The 19,491-nt window shown below is 46.2% G+C and overlaps 1 protein-coding gene across 1 annotated transcript in view; it reads left to right on the top strand.

Moving 5' to 3' along the window:
• The window catches only part of ARNT (aryl hydrocarbon receptor nuclear translocator), a 57,158-nt gene that overhangs the window by 36,197 nt on the left and 1,470 nt on the right, over window positions 1-19,491 (top strand). Inside the window, exons 14-20 of the mRNA XM_069949969.1 lie at window positions 94-204; window positions 426-501; window positions 6,544-6,667; window positions 15,667-15,769; window positions 15,938-16,085; window positions 16,181-16,325; window positions 16,797-16,948. Of these exons, the coding sequence (XP_069806070.1) occupies window positions 94-204; window positions 426-501; window positions 6,544-6,667; window positions 15,667-15,769; window positions 15,938-16,085; window positions 16,181-16,325; window positions 16,797-16,948 (859 nt within the window). The remainder of the gene's footprint in view (window positions 1-93; window positions 205-425; window positions 502-6,543; window positions 6,668-15,666; window positions 15,770-15,937; window positions 16,086-16,180; window positions 16,326-16,796; window positions 16,949-19,491) is intronic.

The following is a 19,491-nucleotide window of genomic DNA, read 5'->3' as shown; positions in this document are numbered from 1 at the left end:
TTTTCTCCTCGACACAAACTTTCCTCCTGTAATTATAATCATATGTTTTTGTTTAGCTTTTTGACACAGAGTGACATTTTCTCTTATTCCTAGGAACTCTAACCAGGAGTCCCGTCCAGCCTTGGCTAGCTCTATGCAGAGACCACCACTAGGTCAAAGCATTGCACACTCTCTGGAAATGGGTCCAGGACAGTTGTCTTCCAGGTGAATAACATGTGAAACTTTCATCTCTTACTTGTAATTTATTAAAAAGCATTTTTGGGACCTGTTAAGGACTATGCAACATGAACAGCTGCAGAATATATGTTGTTGAAGCCTGGCGTAACTGCCTCTTCACTACTACAGAGTCCGCTAATTGGTACATCGTACAAACTACCATTGACCATATTGCCTGCTGTAACAGTGAATTCTTCTCTTCTGTGCAGACAGCAGCCGCCTTCGCAGTCAGAGATGGATGTTGTTCCCAGCAGAGATAATTTGGGTGCTTATAGTCACACACAGGTAAGTGACAAAGCATTACAAGCTCAGTGACTTAAATCCAGGGACTCGGTCCCTAAAATCTAGAATTAGCCTTGTCCTTAAGTGGTTAAGTTAATCTGTTTTGAATAACTCTTGTAGATGTCTTTTGACATATCCCTTGGCATAGTGTCTCATGGCATAGTGTCCCATTGTGATGAGAGAAAGATGGCAGGTACAGACATTGCCTCCTTCATTTAGAATCATAAGGGTCACATGGCACGGACCCATATATAATCATCTGACCAGTCAAAAGATGTGTAAATGTAGATTTTCCCTTTAACCCCTTAACGACATCGGGCGTAAACTTACGCCCTCGCGCCCTGGTACTTGGCGCATCAGGGCGTAAATTTACGCCCGATGTTTCCCCGATCGCTGCGTATTCGCACACAGCGATCGGGGAAGATGGCCTGCTATAAATCATAGCAGGCCATCTTAGCTTCACGGCACGGGGGGTGGTTAACACCCCCCGTGCTTACGATCGCCGCTATAGGCTGATCAATTCAGATCAGCCAATAGCGGCGATCGGAACCTTTCCGGGTCATCGGCGACCCGATGACCCGGAAAAAAATGGCGGTCGGTGCTGTCCGAGGACGGCACCGACCGCCATTACTGTAAAAAGTAATGGTGATCGCCGTGCCACCGGCCCGATCGCCGTGAACGGCCGGCCGGCCGTTCACGGCGATCAGGCCGGTGGCACGGCGATCAGAGTCCCACAAAATAGTAAATACCTGCCCTGGACCCCTCAGCTAGGTAGCCGAGGGGTCCAGAGCAGGTATTTGTACATTACTCACCTGTCCCGGGCTCCTGATCGGCGTCTTCCGGGTTCACGGCGTCCTCGTCTTCGTTCGGGTCTTCGGCTTCCTCCGTGACGTCACGTTCGGCTTCTCTCGGCTATTTTCGGCTCCAGCGTCGGCTTTTTCCGTATTTTGCGCTCTGCTGCCCTCTAGCGGCTGATATGTGTAATACACTTATCAGCAGCTACAGGGATGTTCAGAATGTAGAAAAAAAATATTTTTTTTTTTCAAATTTTTTTTTTTCTATTTTCCGCACCCTATCGCCGCTGAGTGTTGATCAGCATCGCACGAAAGTGCGCTGCTAATCAGCAACTCCTCCTTTTTGGCGTAGGGTGTTTTTTTTTATATTCTACTGCCACGGTCTGCTGATAAGTGCCGCACATAAGTGCGGCATTTATCAGCAACTCCTTTGTTGGCGTAGGTTTTTTTTTTATACTTACTGTAAAAAAACACGTAAAAAACACTACATTACACCACACTACATTGAATAAAGTTTGACACTACACCACTACATACCCCATATACCAATCCCCGTATAAAGATGGCCCCCAGGGTGTTTTCGGCGTCAGAGGGATACGTTATTGCCTCCGACACCGAAACAGCCAGTGAGGATGAATGGGGGGATCCTTCTTTCCTCCATTCATCCTCATCATCCTCATTATCCAGTGATGTGTCTGGGGGTAGCGTAGCGCACGCTGCCCCCCAGACACGTCTTTTCCGCCAGTACCGTCCCAATAAGAGATGACGGTATGGAGTGAAATTCTACAAACTGTGTGAGCGTACCTCAGGGTACACTTACAGATTTAGGGTACGTGCACACTGCGGAATGGCGAAGGATAACCCTTCGTGCATTCCGCAGCTGGCACCCGCCGGCGGACTGATGCGGGCGCATGTCTCTACCCGTGTCATAGACTCCATGTTATGCACGGGCGGATTCCATCGTCCGTCCAAAGAATGAATACGTTGGACAGAGAGCGGAATCCGCCCGTGCATAGAATGGAGTCTATGACACGGATGGAGACGTGCGCCTGCATCAGTCCGCCGGCGGGTGCCAACTGCGGAATGCACGAAGGGTTATCTGTCGCGATTCCGCAGTGTGCATGTACCCTTAGAGTGTATGAAGGAAGGGACACCCGAATGCAGCCCCCAGATGCCCCCGCCCCCCCCATCCTCGGAGTTAGTGGGAAGATCGTCCGGGAACTGATCTTCCCACTGCTGGATAAAGGTCACCACCCGTACGGGGATAACTTTTATACCAGCACCCCCTCTTCCAGTCCCTCACTGCCCTGTAGCTTGCGGCACGATCCGAAAATATCAGAAGTAGTAATAGAGCCCTTATATTTAGCAGCCATGGAGCGGACCCAGCGCTTCTGGATATGAAGGACCCCGTATCGCACCAGGACAACATTTTCCAGGTGACGTCCTGCACACTGGAGAACAGGAGACCCCAGAAGAAGTGCAGAGTGTGGCGTAACAGGGGGATCAGGAAGGACACCATTTTTTAGTGTGACACCTCTCCTGATCACCCCGGCCTCTGCATACTGGATTGCTCCAAGGCGCCCCACACCTCATCGGATTTCTACATTTTCTAAATTCTGTCCCTTATTCCTATTTCAGAGGTCACGTTGATCTGGGGATTGTTCTGATCGCCATTATGGAGTCGGGAAGGAATTTTTCCCCTGTGATGAGGCTACTGTCGTCTGCCTCACGAGGGGTTTTTGCCTTCCTCTGGATCAACACAGGTTGAGTTTGATGGACACCTGTCATTTTCAGCCTTATAAACTAATAATTGCCCTAATACCCCCAAATAAATTAGAATTGTCCCTTTTCCCCAGCTAAGTAGGTATGGCCTCCATTCCCATTAGAGGATGCCATGATGCAATTACAAAGCCTCTGTGCGGCCAGGACAGTAGAAACCCCCCACAAGTGACCCCATTCTGGAAACTACACCCGATAAGGAATCTAACAAGGGGGGCAGTGGGGATATGGCCCCCTGGTGACGGCCACATTTGGGACGTGAAAATGAAAAAAATTTTATTTTTTATTTTCTCGGCACATGTTCTACGTAAGTGCCCGTCACCAGTGGGGTCCATATGCTCACTGCACCCCTTGTTAGATTCCTTATGGGGTGTAGTTTCCAGAATGGGGTCACTTGTCAGGGGTTTCTACTGACCTGGCAGCACAGGAGCTTTGTAATTGCGACATGGCCTCCATCCTCCATTCCAGCCTCTAAATGGTGCTCTGTCCCTTTGGTGGCTTGCCCTGTGCCCATATGGCACATTATGCCCACATGTGGGGTATTTTCGTACTCAGGGGAAACTACCCTACACGTTTTGTGTTCATTTTCTTTTTTAACCCCTTGTGGAAATGGAAAAAAATCAAGGCTAGACCAACATTTAGTGTAATTTTTGTAAAATTTTTACTCTAAATCATTAATCTTGTCATGATTTTTTCATTTTCACAAGGGGTTAAAAGATAATGCCCCTGAGTACAGAAATACCCCACATGTGGACATAAAGCGCCATGCGGGTGCTGGGTAAGCCTCCAAAGGGAAGGAGCGCCATTTGGTTTTTGAAGGCTGGATTTGGATGGAATGGATTTCGAGGGGCCATGTTGCATTCAAAAGGCCCCTGTGTTGCCAAGACAGTTGAAACCCCCCACAAGTGACCCCATTATGGAAACTGCACCCCTCAAGGAATGTAACAAGGGGTGTAGTGAGCATATGGACCCCACTGGTGACGGACACAAATGTGGAACAATGTGGCATGAAAATGAAATATTAAATTTTTTACACTATAATGTTGGTTTAGCCTTGAATTTATCATTTTCACAAGGGGTTAAAAGAGGGAAAAAAAACTAAATGTGTAGAGCAATTTCCCCCGAGTCCGTAAATACCCCACATGTGGACATAAAGCGCCATGTGGGCGCAGGGCAAGCCTCCGAAGGGAAGGAGCGCCATTTGGATTTTGGAGGTTGGATTTGGCTAGAATGGATGATGAATGCCATGTCGCATTTACAGAGCCCTCGTGCTGCCAAAACACTGGAAACCCCCCACAAGTGACCCCATTCTGGAAACTGCACCCCTCAAGGAATCTAACAAGGGGTGCACCGAGGATATGGACCCCTTGATGACGGGCACATTTGTGCCATGAAAGTGAAAAAATGAAATTTTTCCCTTTCACGTCACATTGTTCCACATTTGTGCCCGTCACCAGTGGGGTCCATATGCTCACTGAACCCCTTTTTAGATTCCTTGAGGGGTGTAGTTTCCAGAATGGGGTCACTTGTGGGGGGTTTCCAGTGTTTTGGCAGCACGAGGGCTCTGTAAATGCGACATGGCCCTTGAAATCCTTTTCAGTGAAATTCAGCTTCCAAATGCCAATTGGCGCTCCTTCCCTTTGGAGGCTCGTCCTGCGCCCCCTTGGCACTTTATCGCCACATGTGGGGTATTTCCGTACTCGGGAGAAACTGCGCTACACATTTTTTGTCTTTTTTTCCCTCTTATTCCTTTAAGAAAATGAAAAATTGAAGGCTAGAACAACATTTTAGTGTAAAAAAAATTTTTTTCTTTTTTCAAGCCATATTGTTCTGAAAATCTGTGAAGCACCTGTGGGGTGCATATGCTCACCGCACCCTTTGTTACATTCCTTGAGGGGTGTAGTTTTCTAAATGGTGTCCCTTTAGGGGTGTTTTTTAGGTTTTGGCACCCCAGAGCCTCTGCCAACCTGAAGTGGTACAGTCAAAAATGACCAAATATAACGGAGGCGTTGAAATTCACTAGGCGCTCCTTTATATCTGAGGCTTGTGGTTGCGTCAAATAGCGCAATAGGGCCACATATGGGGTATTTCTATAAACTGCAGAAACGGGGCAATAATTATTGGGGTGCATTTTTCTGGTAATAGGTTTATAATTATGAAAAATATTGGATTACAATAAAATCTCTGCACAGAAAATTAAAATTTTCAAATTCCTTACACACTTAGCTTTTATTTCTGTGACTCCCCTAAAGGGTTAAAACACTTTCTGGATATGCTTTTGCAGAGTTTGGGGGGTGCAGTTTCTGAAATGGGGTGCTTTGTGGGGCTTTCTAACATACAGTCCCCTCAAATACACTTTAAACCTGAACAGGTCCCTAAAAATATCTGATTTTGAAATTTTACTGAAAATTTGGAAATTTGCTGCTAATGTTTTAAGCTTCCTATCGTCTAAAAAAAATGAAAGATAGTTTAATAAATGCCGCCAGCATAAAGTAGACATGTTGCTAATGCTATTTAATATATAATTTATGTGGTATAACCACTTTCTGTATACGCAAAAAAGTTTCAAAGTTGGAAAAATGCATTTTTTCACATTTTTTCACATTATTTGGTTTTTTTTTCATAAAGATTTGTTATGAGTATCGACTCCAATTTACCAGAAATGTAAAGTACAATATGTCACGAGAAAACAATCTCAGAATCAGCCGGATAGGTAAAAGCATCCCGAAGTTATTAATGAATAAAGTGACACTGGTCATATTCATAAAATTTGTCTCTGTCATTAAGGCCATTTCAGGCTCTGTCCTTAAGGGGTTAAAGTGTCACTGTTTTTGTTTAGTTTTTTTTTTTTTTTTTTTTTTTGCAGAAATCAATAGTACGGGCGATTTTAAGAAACTTTGTAATTGGGTTTATTAGGCAAATATGCCATTATCTGCATTCAAAAAAGACTTTCCCCAGGTGCCCCCCTCCCTCCTCTCTCTCATTTACTGTTTATTATCAGGAAATCTCGACTATTTTACATCAGTTGAGCCCTGTGTAACCGAGGGAGGAGGGAGATTAGTCTGCAGCAGAGAACAAAGGATTACACAGCGGGACCTGTGTTAAAGCCGTATACAGAGGTCAGTGCTGACGTCAGAGGAAATAGCCTGATGATGTAGCTGTAAGTTAACTCTTTGTCCTGTTTTGGTGCCTCATCTCCCTCAACCCCTCCCCTCTCCATAGAAAACCATAAAGACAGGGGTGAGAGCTTCAAGCTGCTTTTTCCTGCTAAAAATGCATTTTTTGGCTAATAAACCCAATTACAAAGTTTCTTAAAATCACATGTACTATTGATCTCTGCCAAAATATTTTAAACAACAGTGACACTTTAATTTAAATGGAGGAGATGGGAGGGGTGGAGGGGGCGCTTTAATAGTAATGAAGAAGCAGCAGAGTTGTAATTGTCGCCTCTATTACTTTTGCATTGTTATAGGTTCCTGTTCAGCCAGTGACAGCAGCCGTTCCTGATCATAGCAAATCTCTGGAGAAGCCAGATGCCCTCTATGGACAGGAGAGAGATTCCAGGTTTGCTGAAATCTACAACAGCATCAACCCAGGTAAGTCAGTCATAAAGGGTGGATAGATGGGTAAGGTTAAAGGGAACCAATCACCGGAAAAGCGCATATAGAGCTTTTGAAATGTGCTGTTAGAGCACACAGCACACTTGCCACACGTGTTTTCATAGCCTCCGTGCCTTCCCGGTGTAAGCCGCAAAGTAACTTTATAAAACTGGTGCCGCGTATGCTAGTTACCTGAGGTAGTCATCTGGGCGGTGTGCGGCTAGCAGGTGGTCATGGTCCCCTGGGCGTTCTTCTGCTGTAATCACGCCCCTCTGGGCGTGATTCAAATGCCCGAGTAGCTGTGACATCCTGATGCCGGACGCCGCCGCGCATGCGCAGTACAGCCGCTTCCATTCCGTCTGTACTGCGCCTGTGCAGAATAGCCTTGAACTCAGTGTGAGCCGGAGTTCGAGGCTATTCTGCACAGGCGCAGTCCAGCCGGAATGGAAGCGGCTGCACTGCGCATGCGCGGCGGCATCCGGCATCAGTACGTAAGCGCGCCGACCTCGGGCACAGTGCGCTCCCGAGTGACGCCACAGCTTCTCTGCCATTTGAATCACGCCCAGAGGGGCGTGATTACAGCAGAAGAACGCCCAGAGGACCGTGACTACCTACTAGCCACACACCGCCCAGATGACTACCTCAGGTAATTAGCATACAGGGCGCCAGTTTTATAAAGTTACTTTGCGGCTTACATCGGGAAGGCACGGAGGCTATGAAAACGTGTGGCAAGTGTGCTGTGTGCTCTAACAGCACATTTCAAAGCTCTATATGCTTTTTTCCAGTGATTGGTTCCCTTTAATAGAAGCGATAGAAATCCTTATCCTTAAAGCACTCATCACCCAAAGTGGAGTCTTATATTATGGAACTTCAAGGAGCTTGAGCTTTATAACAGGAAAACAAAGCTCCATTTAAATTATAAAGGTCGATTAATCTATACAGGCATACCTTTATCCTTTCCACCCTGTGCTAAGAGCTGTGCCCACAATATCATTTGTAGACATCCTGTGCTAACTACTAGGATCAGCAAAAACTTTCATACTGGGCATGTAGACCTATGGATGCCATGGTCAATGCCAACTGCAGCATTTACATATTCAGAATAAGAATGAAACCAAAAAGATAAGAAACAAATGCAAGACCAAAATCTGGAAAAGTATAATCTTTTATTGGTATATCTAGAAAATAGATTAAAATTAAATATCAAGGGAGCTGGAGCTAATACAAGTCCCCAACAGAAGGGTGGATATTCATAGGTCCCATAACAAAAAGGTACTAGTACATCATACAATACATAACACTTAATGGAAACCTACACACATATATATGTATACTGGGCACTGGGTTGGTATTGTACAAAATAAGTAAACCTCAGAGTAAATGAGCAGGAATAAGTCCCATCAGGAGTTAAAGGGAACCTGTCACCCCCCGTGCCGGGGTGACAGGCTCCCGACCCCCCGTTAGAGCCCCCTATACTTACCTAATCCCGCCGTTTCCCGCTTCTGGAGGTGGTCGGGTGATGAAGATCTCAGCCGCTGCAGCCCGGCACGCGCGCTGAGAGATGAGTCCAACGCTCATAGAGAATGACGGAGCGCTGGACTCTCCTGTCATTCTCTATGGGTTTTGGAATCATTTCTCAGCGCGCGAGCCGGGCTGCAGCGGCTGAGATCTTCATCACCCTACCTCCTCCAGAAGCGGGACCCGGCGGGATTAGGTGAGTATAGGGGGCTCTAACGGGGGTCGGGAGCCTGTCACCCCGGCAGGGGGGTGACAGGTTCCCTTTAATACACGTTACCCATACATGTCCTTAGTATAAAAGTCCACCTCACCATTCACCCGACGCGCGTTTCACGTGTTGCTTTATCACCCTCGATAAAGCAACACGCGAAACGCGCGTCGGGTGAATGGTGAGGTGGACTTTTATACTAAGGACATGTATGGGTAACGTGTATTAACTCCTGATGGGATTTATTCCTGCTCATTTACTCTGAGGTTTATTTATTTTGTACAATACCAACCCAGTGCCCAGTATACATATATATGTGTGTAGGTTTCCATTAAGTGGTATTTATTGTATGATGTACTAGTACCTTTTTGTTATGGAACCTATGAATATCCACCCTTCTGTTGGGGACTTGTATTAGCTCCAGCTCCCTTGATATGTAATTTTAATCTATTTTCTAGATATACCAATAAAAGATTATACTTTTCCAGATTTTGGTCTTGCATTTGTTTCTTATCTTTTTGGTTTAATTTTCAGTATTTCGCGTGCTAATAGACCGCATTATTTGAGCCTTATATTCAGAATAAGGCAAAGAGAGATCTCCCTGTCACTCCATCTGCATAGCGCAGGTTTTGATTTTAGGTAGTGATCGCTTTTGAGTTGTATGTTTTATCCTTTACAAAAACAATAAAAAGCAATCAAAAAGTTATATGAACTAGATAATGACACCAATTAAAACTACAATTAAAGTCAATTGAATAAATGACCAAATGAATAAAGTTAACGTGCCATACATACCAATCGGCATATACGGGTATGTAGCTAAAAATCCTACCTAGTGCACCGCCCTACAATCTTTCCTAACATATATTTTATCTGTTTGCTCGGGCCAAAAACATACTTTTATTATGTCCAGCACCATAGGCAAATGATCGTTAAAGGGGAACTCCAGGTAGAGGTTAGAAAAAATGGAACTTCTGCAGAAGCATAAAGCATTACTTACCTATCTACCAAAAATCCATTTGGTTTTGGGGGGGTTTGTTCTGTTTTGTGTTTCTGCACTTCCTGGTTTATGAGTGGTACACAGTACTACAGGTTCCAGAATGCAATGCTTTCCCTCAGCTGTTCATCACAGTCCCCCACCCTGCCTATTCCCCACCCAAAACTGTTGCAGAACATCTAGGCTGTGTTCACACATTGCAGTTTCATTGTGTTACTGAATTATTTGCAGTAATTTGATTTCATTGTGGTCCCACCCACACAGCACGCTTTATACTCTTTGTTCTCTACCTGTAACACCACACAGCATGCTGTATTCTCTACCTGTAACACCACACAGCACAATGTATTCTCTACCAGTAACACCACACAGCACGCTGTATTCTCTACCTGTGACACCACACAGCACGCTGTATTCTCTACCTGCAACACCACACAGCACGCTGTATTCTCTACCTGTGACACCACACAGCACGCTGTATTCTCTACCTGTAACACCACACAGCACGCTGTATTCTCTACCTGTAACACCACACAGCACGCTGTATTCTCTACCTGTAACACCACACAGCACACTGTATTCTCTACCTGTAACACCACACAGCACGCTGTATTCTCTACCTGTAACACCACACAGCACGCTGTATTCTCTACCTGTAACACCACACAGCACACTGTATTCTCTACCTGTAACACCACACAGCACACTGTATTCTCTACCTGTAACACAACACAGCACGCTCAACTCTCTTCCTGTAACACCACACAGCACGCTCAACTCTCTACCTATAACACAACACAGCACACTGTATTCTCTACCTGTAACACCACACAGCACGCGGTATTCTCTACCTGTAACACCACACAGCACCCTGTATTCTCTACCTGTAACACCACACAGCACCCTGTATTCTCTACCTGTAACACCACACAGCACGCTGTATTCTCTACCTGTAACACCACACAGCACACTGTATTCTCTACCTGTAACACCACACAGCACACTGTATTCTCTACCTGTAACACCACACAGCACGCTGTATTCTCTACCTGTAACACCACACAGCACGCTGTATTCTCTACCTGTAACACCACACAGCACACTGTTCTCTACCTGTAACACCACACAGCACGCTGTATTCTCTACCTGTAATGCTGACATTGGAATAAAGTAAAGAACTTTTTGAATTATTTTTTTTTTTCTTTTCATTTCCACACACATTATGATCAAGCATTGTTATCTTTGAAGTTGAGCCACACATTAAGGCTCTGATCCTATCTGCCATTTAGTATTATACTTGTGTTACTGCATCATTTTTGTGAATACGCTGCAGTACTGCAATGACACTCCAACATGTGTGAACACAGCCCTAATTTCACTGCACACTTCTGCACAATTAGAGAAATCAGTGCACCTGCTTCTGGCTGGTCAGAGATGGTGAATCACTCAGGGGATTGGGGGATCCAGCCAAGCCTCCTGGGACATCACGCCCTGCACCCTGTCTGCATTATCAGCCTGATCTCAGCAAACACACACAATGTGAGACAGAGGCATGGACGATTTGTCTCCTAAGGGGGGATAGCAGAAGGAGCAGAAGACAGTGGATTTGAACAGATGCCATTTTTCTTCACTTCCTGGATTTCTATCAGCTACCAGTATGACAGAACCGTACAGATACGGTAATACATTGTATAGACACTAGGGCTGGGCGATATTGGCCTAAATTAATATCGCGGTTTATCGTAGATGTAGCCGCGGTAATGATAATTGAACGATAATTATGACATGCCCTGTTTGCAAGCCACACCCCTTTTGCAAGCCACGCCCATTTGGCCATGTCAAACTGACAATTTTGTTTCAATAATTTTTTTTTTAAAAAAATGAACTCACTGAGCAGCAACGCAAGGCAGGGCCATTTACTCTATAGTCATTATTATTTGTCATTATTAGGGGGTCTCAGAAGAGACCTGGACGTGTATAACCAGGTATACAGCCATACCTGTATATACACATCCTGTATTGTGTACCTAGCTGTATATCTGTATGTACATGGCTGTATACACACGTCCTGCAGTGTGTACATAGTATGTACATACGACAGGATGTGTATTTACAGGTATACAGCCATGTACACACTACAGCTGTATGAGCAGTGCAGACTAGGAAAGCAGGGTGACAACCCCTGTAGGTGCAGTCCTCTGGATCTGACTAAGGAAAATATTCCCCCTCAGATGTGTCATCTGTTTTTATACCGGAAAGTCCGAGGTTGGTATATCCCACAAGCTGCACCATATTGTAGCGTATGCACTGCATTAAAATCTATTATGATCAGGTACTGCTATAAGACAGAACTTTATATATATATATATATATATATATATATATATATATATATATATATATATATATATATATACACACACACACACACGCTTTGTTCACATTGATGTCACATTCCATTATCACTTACAGAAATAAAATATGGAAGCCAACAGCCCCCCTGTCTGTTATTGGGGTTCACCAGGTGCAGGTGGTGGTCATGTGTGGCTGGATCCTGCACTGTTCTCAACGAAAACTTGGACACAGGTGTGAAAAGAGCAATAAAGTGACAGTACAATAAAGTGTCCAGATCACAAGGGGTCCAATCCCATGTAAACAAAGCTCCAGCTCCTGCTAATTGTCAGTGCTATATAGCAAGTAGGCCATGTGATAGCTTCACACTAGGATAGATTCTCCATTTAAATCTCATTTTTTTCCCCTTTATGCTAAATAAACAGAACATTTGAGACAACAACTAGATTGCTTCCCAGTGTACCAGTGCTCCCCCTGTGCCCCCATGTAGTAGAGAAGCCCCCTTTGTGCCTCCTTCATAAGTAGGTTTGCCAAATATGTGCCACTCTGTGCCCCCATATAGTATAGGAGATCTTTGTTCTTCCATCTAGGTAGGGTATAGTAGTGGAGGTATAGTGGATAAGGGTTGTAATAGTACAGCTATAGAGGAGGGGTGTAGTAGTAGTACAGCTATAGAGGAGGGGTGTAGTAGTAGTACAGCTATAGAGGAGGGGTGTAGTAGTAGTACAGCTATAGAGGAGGGGTGTAGTAGTAGTACAGCTATAGAGGAGGGGTGTAGTAGTAGTACAGCTATAGAGGAGGGGTGTAGTAGTAGTACAGCTATAGAGGAGGGGTGTAGTAGTAGTACAGCTATAGAGGAGGGGTGTAGTAGTAGTACAGGTATAGGATGAGGGGTGTAGTAGTAGTACAGGTATAGATGAGGGGTGCAGTAGTAGTACAGGTACAGATAAGGGGTGTAGTAGTAGTAGTACAGGTATAGGATGAGGGGTGTAGTAATAGTACAGGTACAGATGAGGGGTGTAGTAGTACAGGTATAGTTGAGGGGCAGACTGGCGGGCGCTCACACTAATCAGCTGTTTGAAGGGCCTGCAGCCTTTTTAAACAGCTGATCAGCAAGTGAGCTAACATGCTGACCCCCACCATACTGATACTTGTGGCCTGTCCTGAGGATATATTATTTTTTTAAAGATTGGATAACCACTTTAGGCCACAATCTCACAAGCATGCAAATGCATTCTAATCCCAGAAACATTGTGCAACTGCTGGAGAATGCCATTGGTTAGGTTTCAAGCACATGTGTTTACATGCATGTGGGAATGTGGCCTTAAAAGGGGTTGGCTATCTTATAGCTGTGCTTAAATAAAATAGCATTGTTAAAAATATTGGATTTACTGCCTCTGTGCTGTATAATAAAACTTTACACCTGTTGTCCCTCATTATAGCGGCCAGCTAGATGGCTTTCCTCTGCCTCTCCAGAGCGGTGCAATGCACCCAGAAAACAGGCACAGTTATGCAGCTGTTGGGTATGCTGGGGGCAGTAGTTACGCACCGTTTCAGCTGTTGGGTATGCTGAGGGCAGTAGTTATGTACCGTTTCAGCTGTTGGGTATGCTGGGGGCAGTAGTTATGCACTGTATCAGCTGTTGGGTATGCTGGGGGCAGTAGTTATGCACTGTTTCAGCTGTTGGGTATGCTGGGGGCAGTAGTTATGCACCGTTTCAGCTGTTGGGTATGCTGAGGGCAGTAGTTATGTACCGTTTCAGCTGTTGGGTATGCTGGGGGCAGTAGTTATGCACCGTTTCAGCTATGATGGATGCTGAGGGCAGTAGTTATGCACTGTATCAGCTGTTGGGTATGCTGGGGGCAGTAGTTATGCACTGTTTCAGCTGTTGGGTATGCTAGGGGCAGTAATTATGCACCGTTTCAGCTGTTGGGTATGCTGAGGGCAGTAGTTATGCACCGTTTCAGCTGTTGGGTATGCTGGGGCCAGTAGTTATGCACTGTTTCAGCTGTTGGGTATGCTGAGGGCATTAGTTATGCACCGTTTCAGCTATGATGGATGCTGGGGGCAGTAGTTATGCACTGTATCAGCTGTTGGGTATGCTGGGGGCAGTAGTTATGCACTGTATCAGCTGTTGAGTATGCGGGGGGCAGTAGTTATGCACTGTTCAGCTGTTGGGGTATGCTGGGGCAGTAGTTATGCACTGTTTCAGCTGTTGGGTATGCGGGGGGCAGTAGTTATGCACTGTTTCAGCTGTTGGGTATGCGGGGGGCAGTAGTTATGCACTGTTCAGCTGTTGGGGTATGCTGGGGGCAGTAGTTATGCACTGTTTAGCTGTTGGGTATGCTGGGGCAGTAGTTATGCACTGTTTCAGCTGTTGGGTATGCTGGGGGCAGTAGTTATGCACTGTATCAGCTGTTGGGTATGCTGGGGGCAGTAGTTATGCACTGTTTCAGCTGTTGGGTATGCTGGGGCAGTAGTTATGCACCGTTTCAGCTGTTGGGTATGCTGGGGGCAGTAGTTATGCACTGTTTCAGCTGTTGGGGTATGATGGGAGTAGTAGCTAGACAGAGGAGAGAGAAGACTTACAGCAGGGGCAAAGGATACTGGACGCTGCAGGAATTGCTGAGGAGGGAGGAGGCACACGACCTGGCAGAGGTCACAGGTCACCACACAGAACGCCGCAGCTCACTGATTTCTGTCCTGATGACCTGTCCGTTACACAGATCAGCAGGCTGCAATGTCGGGGGCTGCAGCGTCCTCCTCACACACCCTGCTTCCCTGTCAGTGTGATGAATTGATTCCCACCGCATTATCACTGATCTCCGCAGCGGCAGACTCCTGAGTCCCAGCCTCCCCCACCTCACAGCCGCGCTGATCCTCACAGGCACATCTGCTCCTCCGCTCTCTGCATTGTCACCACTGCCCCAATTACAGGAACTCAGCTGTCCCTGCGGCCTCCTCCTCCTCCAGAGACCGGAGAGCTCGTTCCACGATAGGAAGGAGCAGGTCAGTGCCGGCTTCAGCAGCTAGAGCAGCTTCGATTAATCGCTCAGCCCTACTCCACACCCCTCTATCTCCAGCCTCTGGCACCCCTGCAGCGGTACTCTGGGACCTCTCCCTATAACTGCGCGCAGCCCCCTCCCCAGCACGGCACCTGTTGGTGTCAGTGCTCGGTTCACCGCCGGTCCTTGCATCACGTCTCAAGGCAAGGGAGCGCGGCCCGGGACCCCCAGCACTGCATGCTGTATATAGAAGATGCTGTGGGAGCGGCCGGAAGGGGAGTATAACCTGTCAGTGTCCTGTGGTGGGCGGGTGAAAATACCGCAGATACCGTCCTGGCGAACTTGAGGTCGGTTAACCGAGGTAAGGGACGGTATCGGTATTTTCACGGTATACCGCCCAGCCCTAATAGACACATTTATATAACGTTTAATGTACTTTTAATAGAAAACAAGTTTTTCTTACCTGGAGTTCCCCTTTAACTAGTCATCTGGGCGTCAGGGTGGATTGTGACGTTTCCTAATGTCACAGAGAGACAGGCCCATAGCGTAGTCTTAGCCGCAACAACATTTAAATCACTCCCAGAGAGGCAGGATTACATCGGATTGTAGTCCACCCGCCGTGACTACTTGGAAGAAGAACAATGCCCAGATGACTAGCTGAACATCATTTGCATGGGAAATAATAAAAGTATGTTTTTGCCCAATAACTGGCCCGGGGCGAACAGATGAAATATATGTTGGAAATGACTGTAGGATGCTGTATTAGGTAGGATCTTTAGCTATATACCTGTCTATGCCCTGATTGGTTACCTTTACGTGTGGTCGCCTGAGGTGACTAGAATATCTCCTATTAGCCTTTGTCTATATGACAGACTTGTTTTCCCTAAAGCCAGATATTTTTCTCTTAAAATAATAGACCAGAATAAAGCGCTCAATCCTAGTGGAGTCACCGGCAACCAGCAACTCTTTCCACAAGCCAGCACTTTCACCCCCGCCCCTCGCCCCGTGGACAACTTTAGGTGAGAACCCAGCAAATGTGCGATTAGTTATTGGTATCTATACAAAAAGACACCTCTAATATACAAATGTGTCTGTTCTGACAGCCCAAGAAATGATTAGGCTGCTGTTTATGAACACTAGGTGGCAGTGTAGACCTTTCTGATAATTCTTTTCAATTTCTTTTTAAGGAGCGGTGGGATGGTTTCTCCAGGTAACATTATCCAGCAGCCCGTCTCTGCAGGGCAGATTCTATCCCAGATATCACGGCATACCAGCCCTACACAAGTCACTGGCACTAACTGGAGCTCTGGCACACGTCCATCATTCACAGCACAGGTAGGAACTTTGCATTTATTATTATTATTATTGTGATCTTCTGGACACTGTTGGATTTTCAGCTTTTATATCGCATGCATTGTCTTGATTTACAGGCAGCAAAGACCCAGTCCCCTCCATTTGGCATGGGCAGCTTCCAGACAAATTCTACCAACTTTAGCCCATTGTCCTCCCAGAGTTCAACTTCCTCTCCAGCTGGTGCCACATACCCCAACCTAGCCAACAGGACCAACAGCTTTGGTAAAAAGAATAGGCCTTATGTGTTCTGTCCTTGTCCTTTTAAAGGGGTACTCTAGCTAGAAAGACTTTATTGAAATCAACTGGTATCAGGAAGCTATATAGATTTGTTTTATAATCTCCAGTCTTCCAGTACTTATTAGCTGTTGTATTCTTTACAGTCTGACACAGTGGTTTCTGCTAACCCCTCTGTCTGTGACAGGAACTGTCCACAGCAGGAGAGGTTTTCAATGGGAATTTGCTACTGCTCTGGACAGTTGTCAGTACAGAGGAGGCAGCAGAGAGCACTGTGTCAGACTGGAAAGAATACACCACTTCTTGCAGGGCATACAGCAGCTAAGTACTTTAAGACTTGAGATTTTTTAAATAGTAGGCAGAATTGTGAATACAGCTCTGCAGTATGATACAGACTATAACACATGATCAGTATCAGTAAAGCAGTAAATCCTAACACTTCTGCTTATGTCTTTTTAGCCACAGAGGTTGGACAGCCTCGCATACCCTTCCAGGCACGGGCAGCAGATGCTGTAGGCGTGTGGCCCCAGTGGCCCCAGACTCAACATCACGGGCAGAACAATGCAGAGACTCATGTCCAACCACAGGCCAGCCAATCAGAAGTCTTTCCAGTAAGTCTATTCCTAGTCAGTGAATAAATCCTGACACCATAGATGTGTGATCAGTATACAGTAGACAGAAATGCTGTGAGCTGCAGACTTCATATGTATTTTTTTTTTTTTTTTTTTTTTATCTGATTTTAGAGTTTTTCTCTCCCTTTTGTGTGACACTTTTTTTCTAGAGTACTGTGTAGTTAGGTTTACATAAGGCACAAGTAAGCTGAACACACTAATACAGTTGGTAAAATACAAAAGTTGTGCTGTGAGCCATATGGATATTTGCAGGAGCGTATTATAGTTACACCCAGGCCCTGGGGCCTTAGGATATGTTCACACTGAGGAATTAAAGCGGAAAGTTGTTGTCTTCAGCTCTGGCGGAGTGCAAGTGGAAATCGGAAATTCAAAGCCCCAATTCTATGGGATTTCTCTAGCGGAATACTCACAAAGAATTGACATGTCAATAGGGCTGGGCGATATTGGCCTAAATTATTATCGCGGTTAATCGTACATATAGCCGCGGTAACGATAACTGAGCGATAATTATGACACGCCCCTTTTGCAAGCCACACCCACTTGACCGTGCAAACCTGGTGATACTTTTTTTTTTAAACTCTTATTAAAAAAAATAACTCACTGAGCAGCAACACAAGGCTGGGCCATATAGGCTATTGTCCTTATTATTATTTGTCATTATTAGGGGTCTCAGCAGAGACCTAGATGTGTATATACAGGTATACAGCCATTACAGGATATGTATACACAGGTATACAGCTATGTACATAGTACAGTATCTGTATATACAGCTATGTACACACTACAGGACGTTTATATACAGGTATACAGCAACATAGCTGTATACATGTCCTGTACTGTGTACATAGCCCTATACCAGTATATATACATCAGGTAGTGTGTACATAGCTGTATACCTTTTATATACATGTTCTGTAGTGTGTACATACCTGTATACCTTTTATATACATGTTCTGTAGTGTGTACATAGCTGTATACCTGTATATACACATCCTGTAGTGTTTACGTAGCTGTATACTCAAATATGCAAGTCCTGTAGTGGCAGTATTATTTATGTATTTATGCACACACACTACAAGATATGTATATACAGGTATACAGCTATGCAGATTTTCCATTAATAACTCATGCACACTCAGCTAAGCTGAGCATTCATATGTATTATAGAATTACAAGAAATAGTTAGGGGGATCTGGGCAGAAGGGGGAAAGCAGCGGGGGGGAGCAGCTGGGGGGGATCTGGGCAGAAGGTGGGGGAGCAGCTGGGGGGGATCTGAAGGGGGGGGAGCAGCTGGGGGGGATCTGGGCAGAAGGGGGGGGAGCATCTGGGGGGATCTGGGCAGAAGGGGGGGAAGCAGCTGGGGGGATCTGGGCAGAAGGGGGGGAGCAGCTGGGGGGGATCTGGGCAGAAGGGGGGGAAGCAGCTGGGGGGGATCAGGGCAGAAGGGGGGGGAGCAGCTGGGGGGGATCTGGGCAGAAGGGGGGGGGAGCAGCTGGGGGGGATCTGGGCAGAAGGGGGGGGAGCAGCTGGGGGGGATCTGGGCAGAAGGGGGGGGGAGCAGCTGGGGGGGATCTGGGCAGAAGGGGGGAAGCAGCTGGGGGGGATCTGGGCAGAAGGGGGAAAGCAGCTGGGGGGATCTGGGCAGAGGGGGGGGGAGCAGCTGGGGGGGATCTGGGAAGAAGGGGGGGATGCAGCTGGGGGGGATCTGGGCAGAAGGGGGCGGGGGAGCAGCTGGGGGGGATCTGGGCAGAAGGGGGGGGAGCAGCTGGGGGGGATCTGGGCAGAAGGGGGGGGAGCAGCTGGGGGGGAATAAGCTGGAGGTTATAGGCTGGTGCAGGATTGCAGGGCGCACTGAGGGACGGGCGGGCAGGGGCCGTTGGGGGGCGCTCTGTCAGGCATGGCGGGACGGAAAGTGCTATGACACATACAGCACACTGTGCAGCACTGAAATACCGCAAATACCGTCCTGGCGCAGTTGAGGTCGGTTTACCAACGCCAGAGACTGTATCAGTATTTTCACGGTATACCGCCCAGCCCTACATGTCAATTCTTTGGACGAAAAGCCGATCCGCGGCGAAAGATTCTGCGTGCAAATTCCGTCATGTGAAGAACAGAGCGGAAATCCCAGTGAACACAATGGGTGATTGCTCTGTATATATTCCACTTGAAATTCCTCTCCTATTCCTCAGTGTGAACATACCCATCTAAATACATAGAAAGGCACAGGTGCCATGTCCTCATCACCTCCTTTCTTATGGAGTTTTTGAGAGCGGTGGTGGTTTACAAGTAGAGCCAGCAGGAAAGGAGATGGGGAACTACTCACTTCTCTGTAAGGTGAGAAAATTCCACTTCCCCATAATATGGTAGATTACAAAGATTCCTATATTGACATAAGTACAACTGGCTTGTAAGTGAAAAAGAATTGTAACAAGTACTTGTGAGGCAATCTGCCTTTTCTTGACGGGAAACAATCAGTTGTTGCATTTCACCCAACCAAAAATAATTTTAGTTAAAAATTGTCT

This window comes from Dendropsophus ebraccatus, chromosome 13 (genome assembly GCF_027789765.1).
Source record: "Dendropsophus ebraccatus isolate aDenEbr1 chromosome 13, aDenEbr1.pat, whole genome shotgun sequence".
Lineage (NCBI taxonomy): Eukaryota > Metazoa > Chordata > Amphibia > Anura > Hylidae > Dendropsophus > Dendropsophus ebraccatus.
This window is presented reverse-complemented; position numbering and strand designations above follow the sequence as displayed.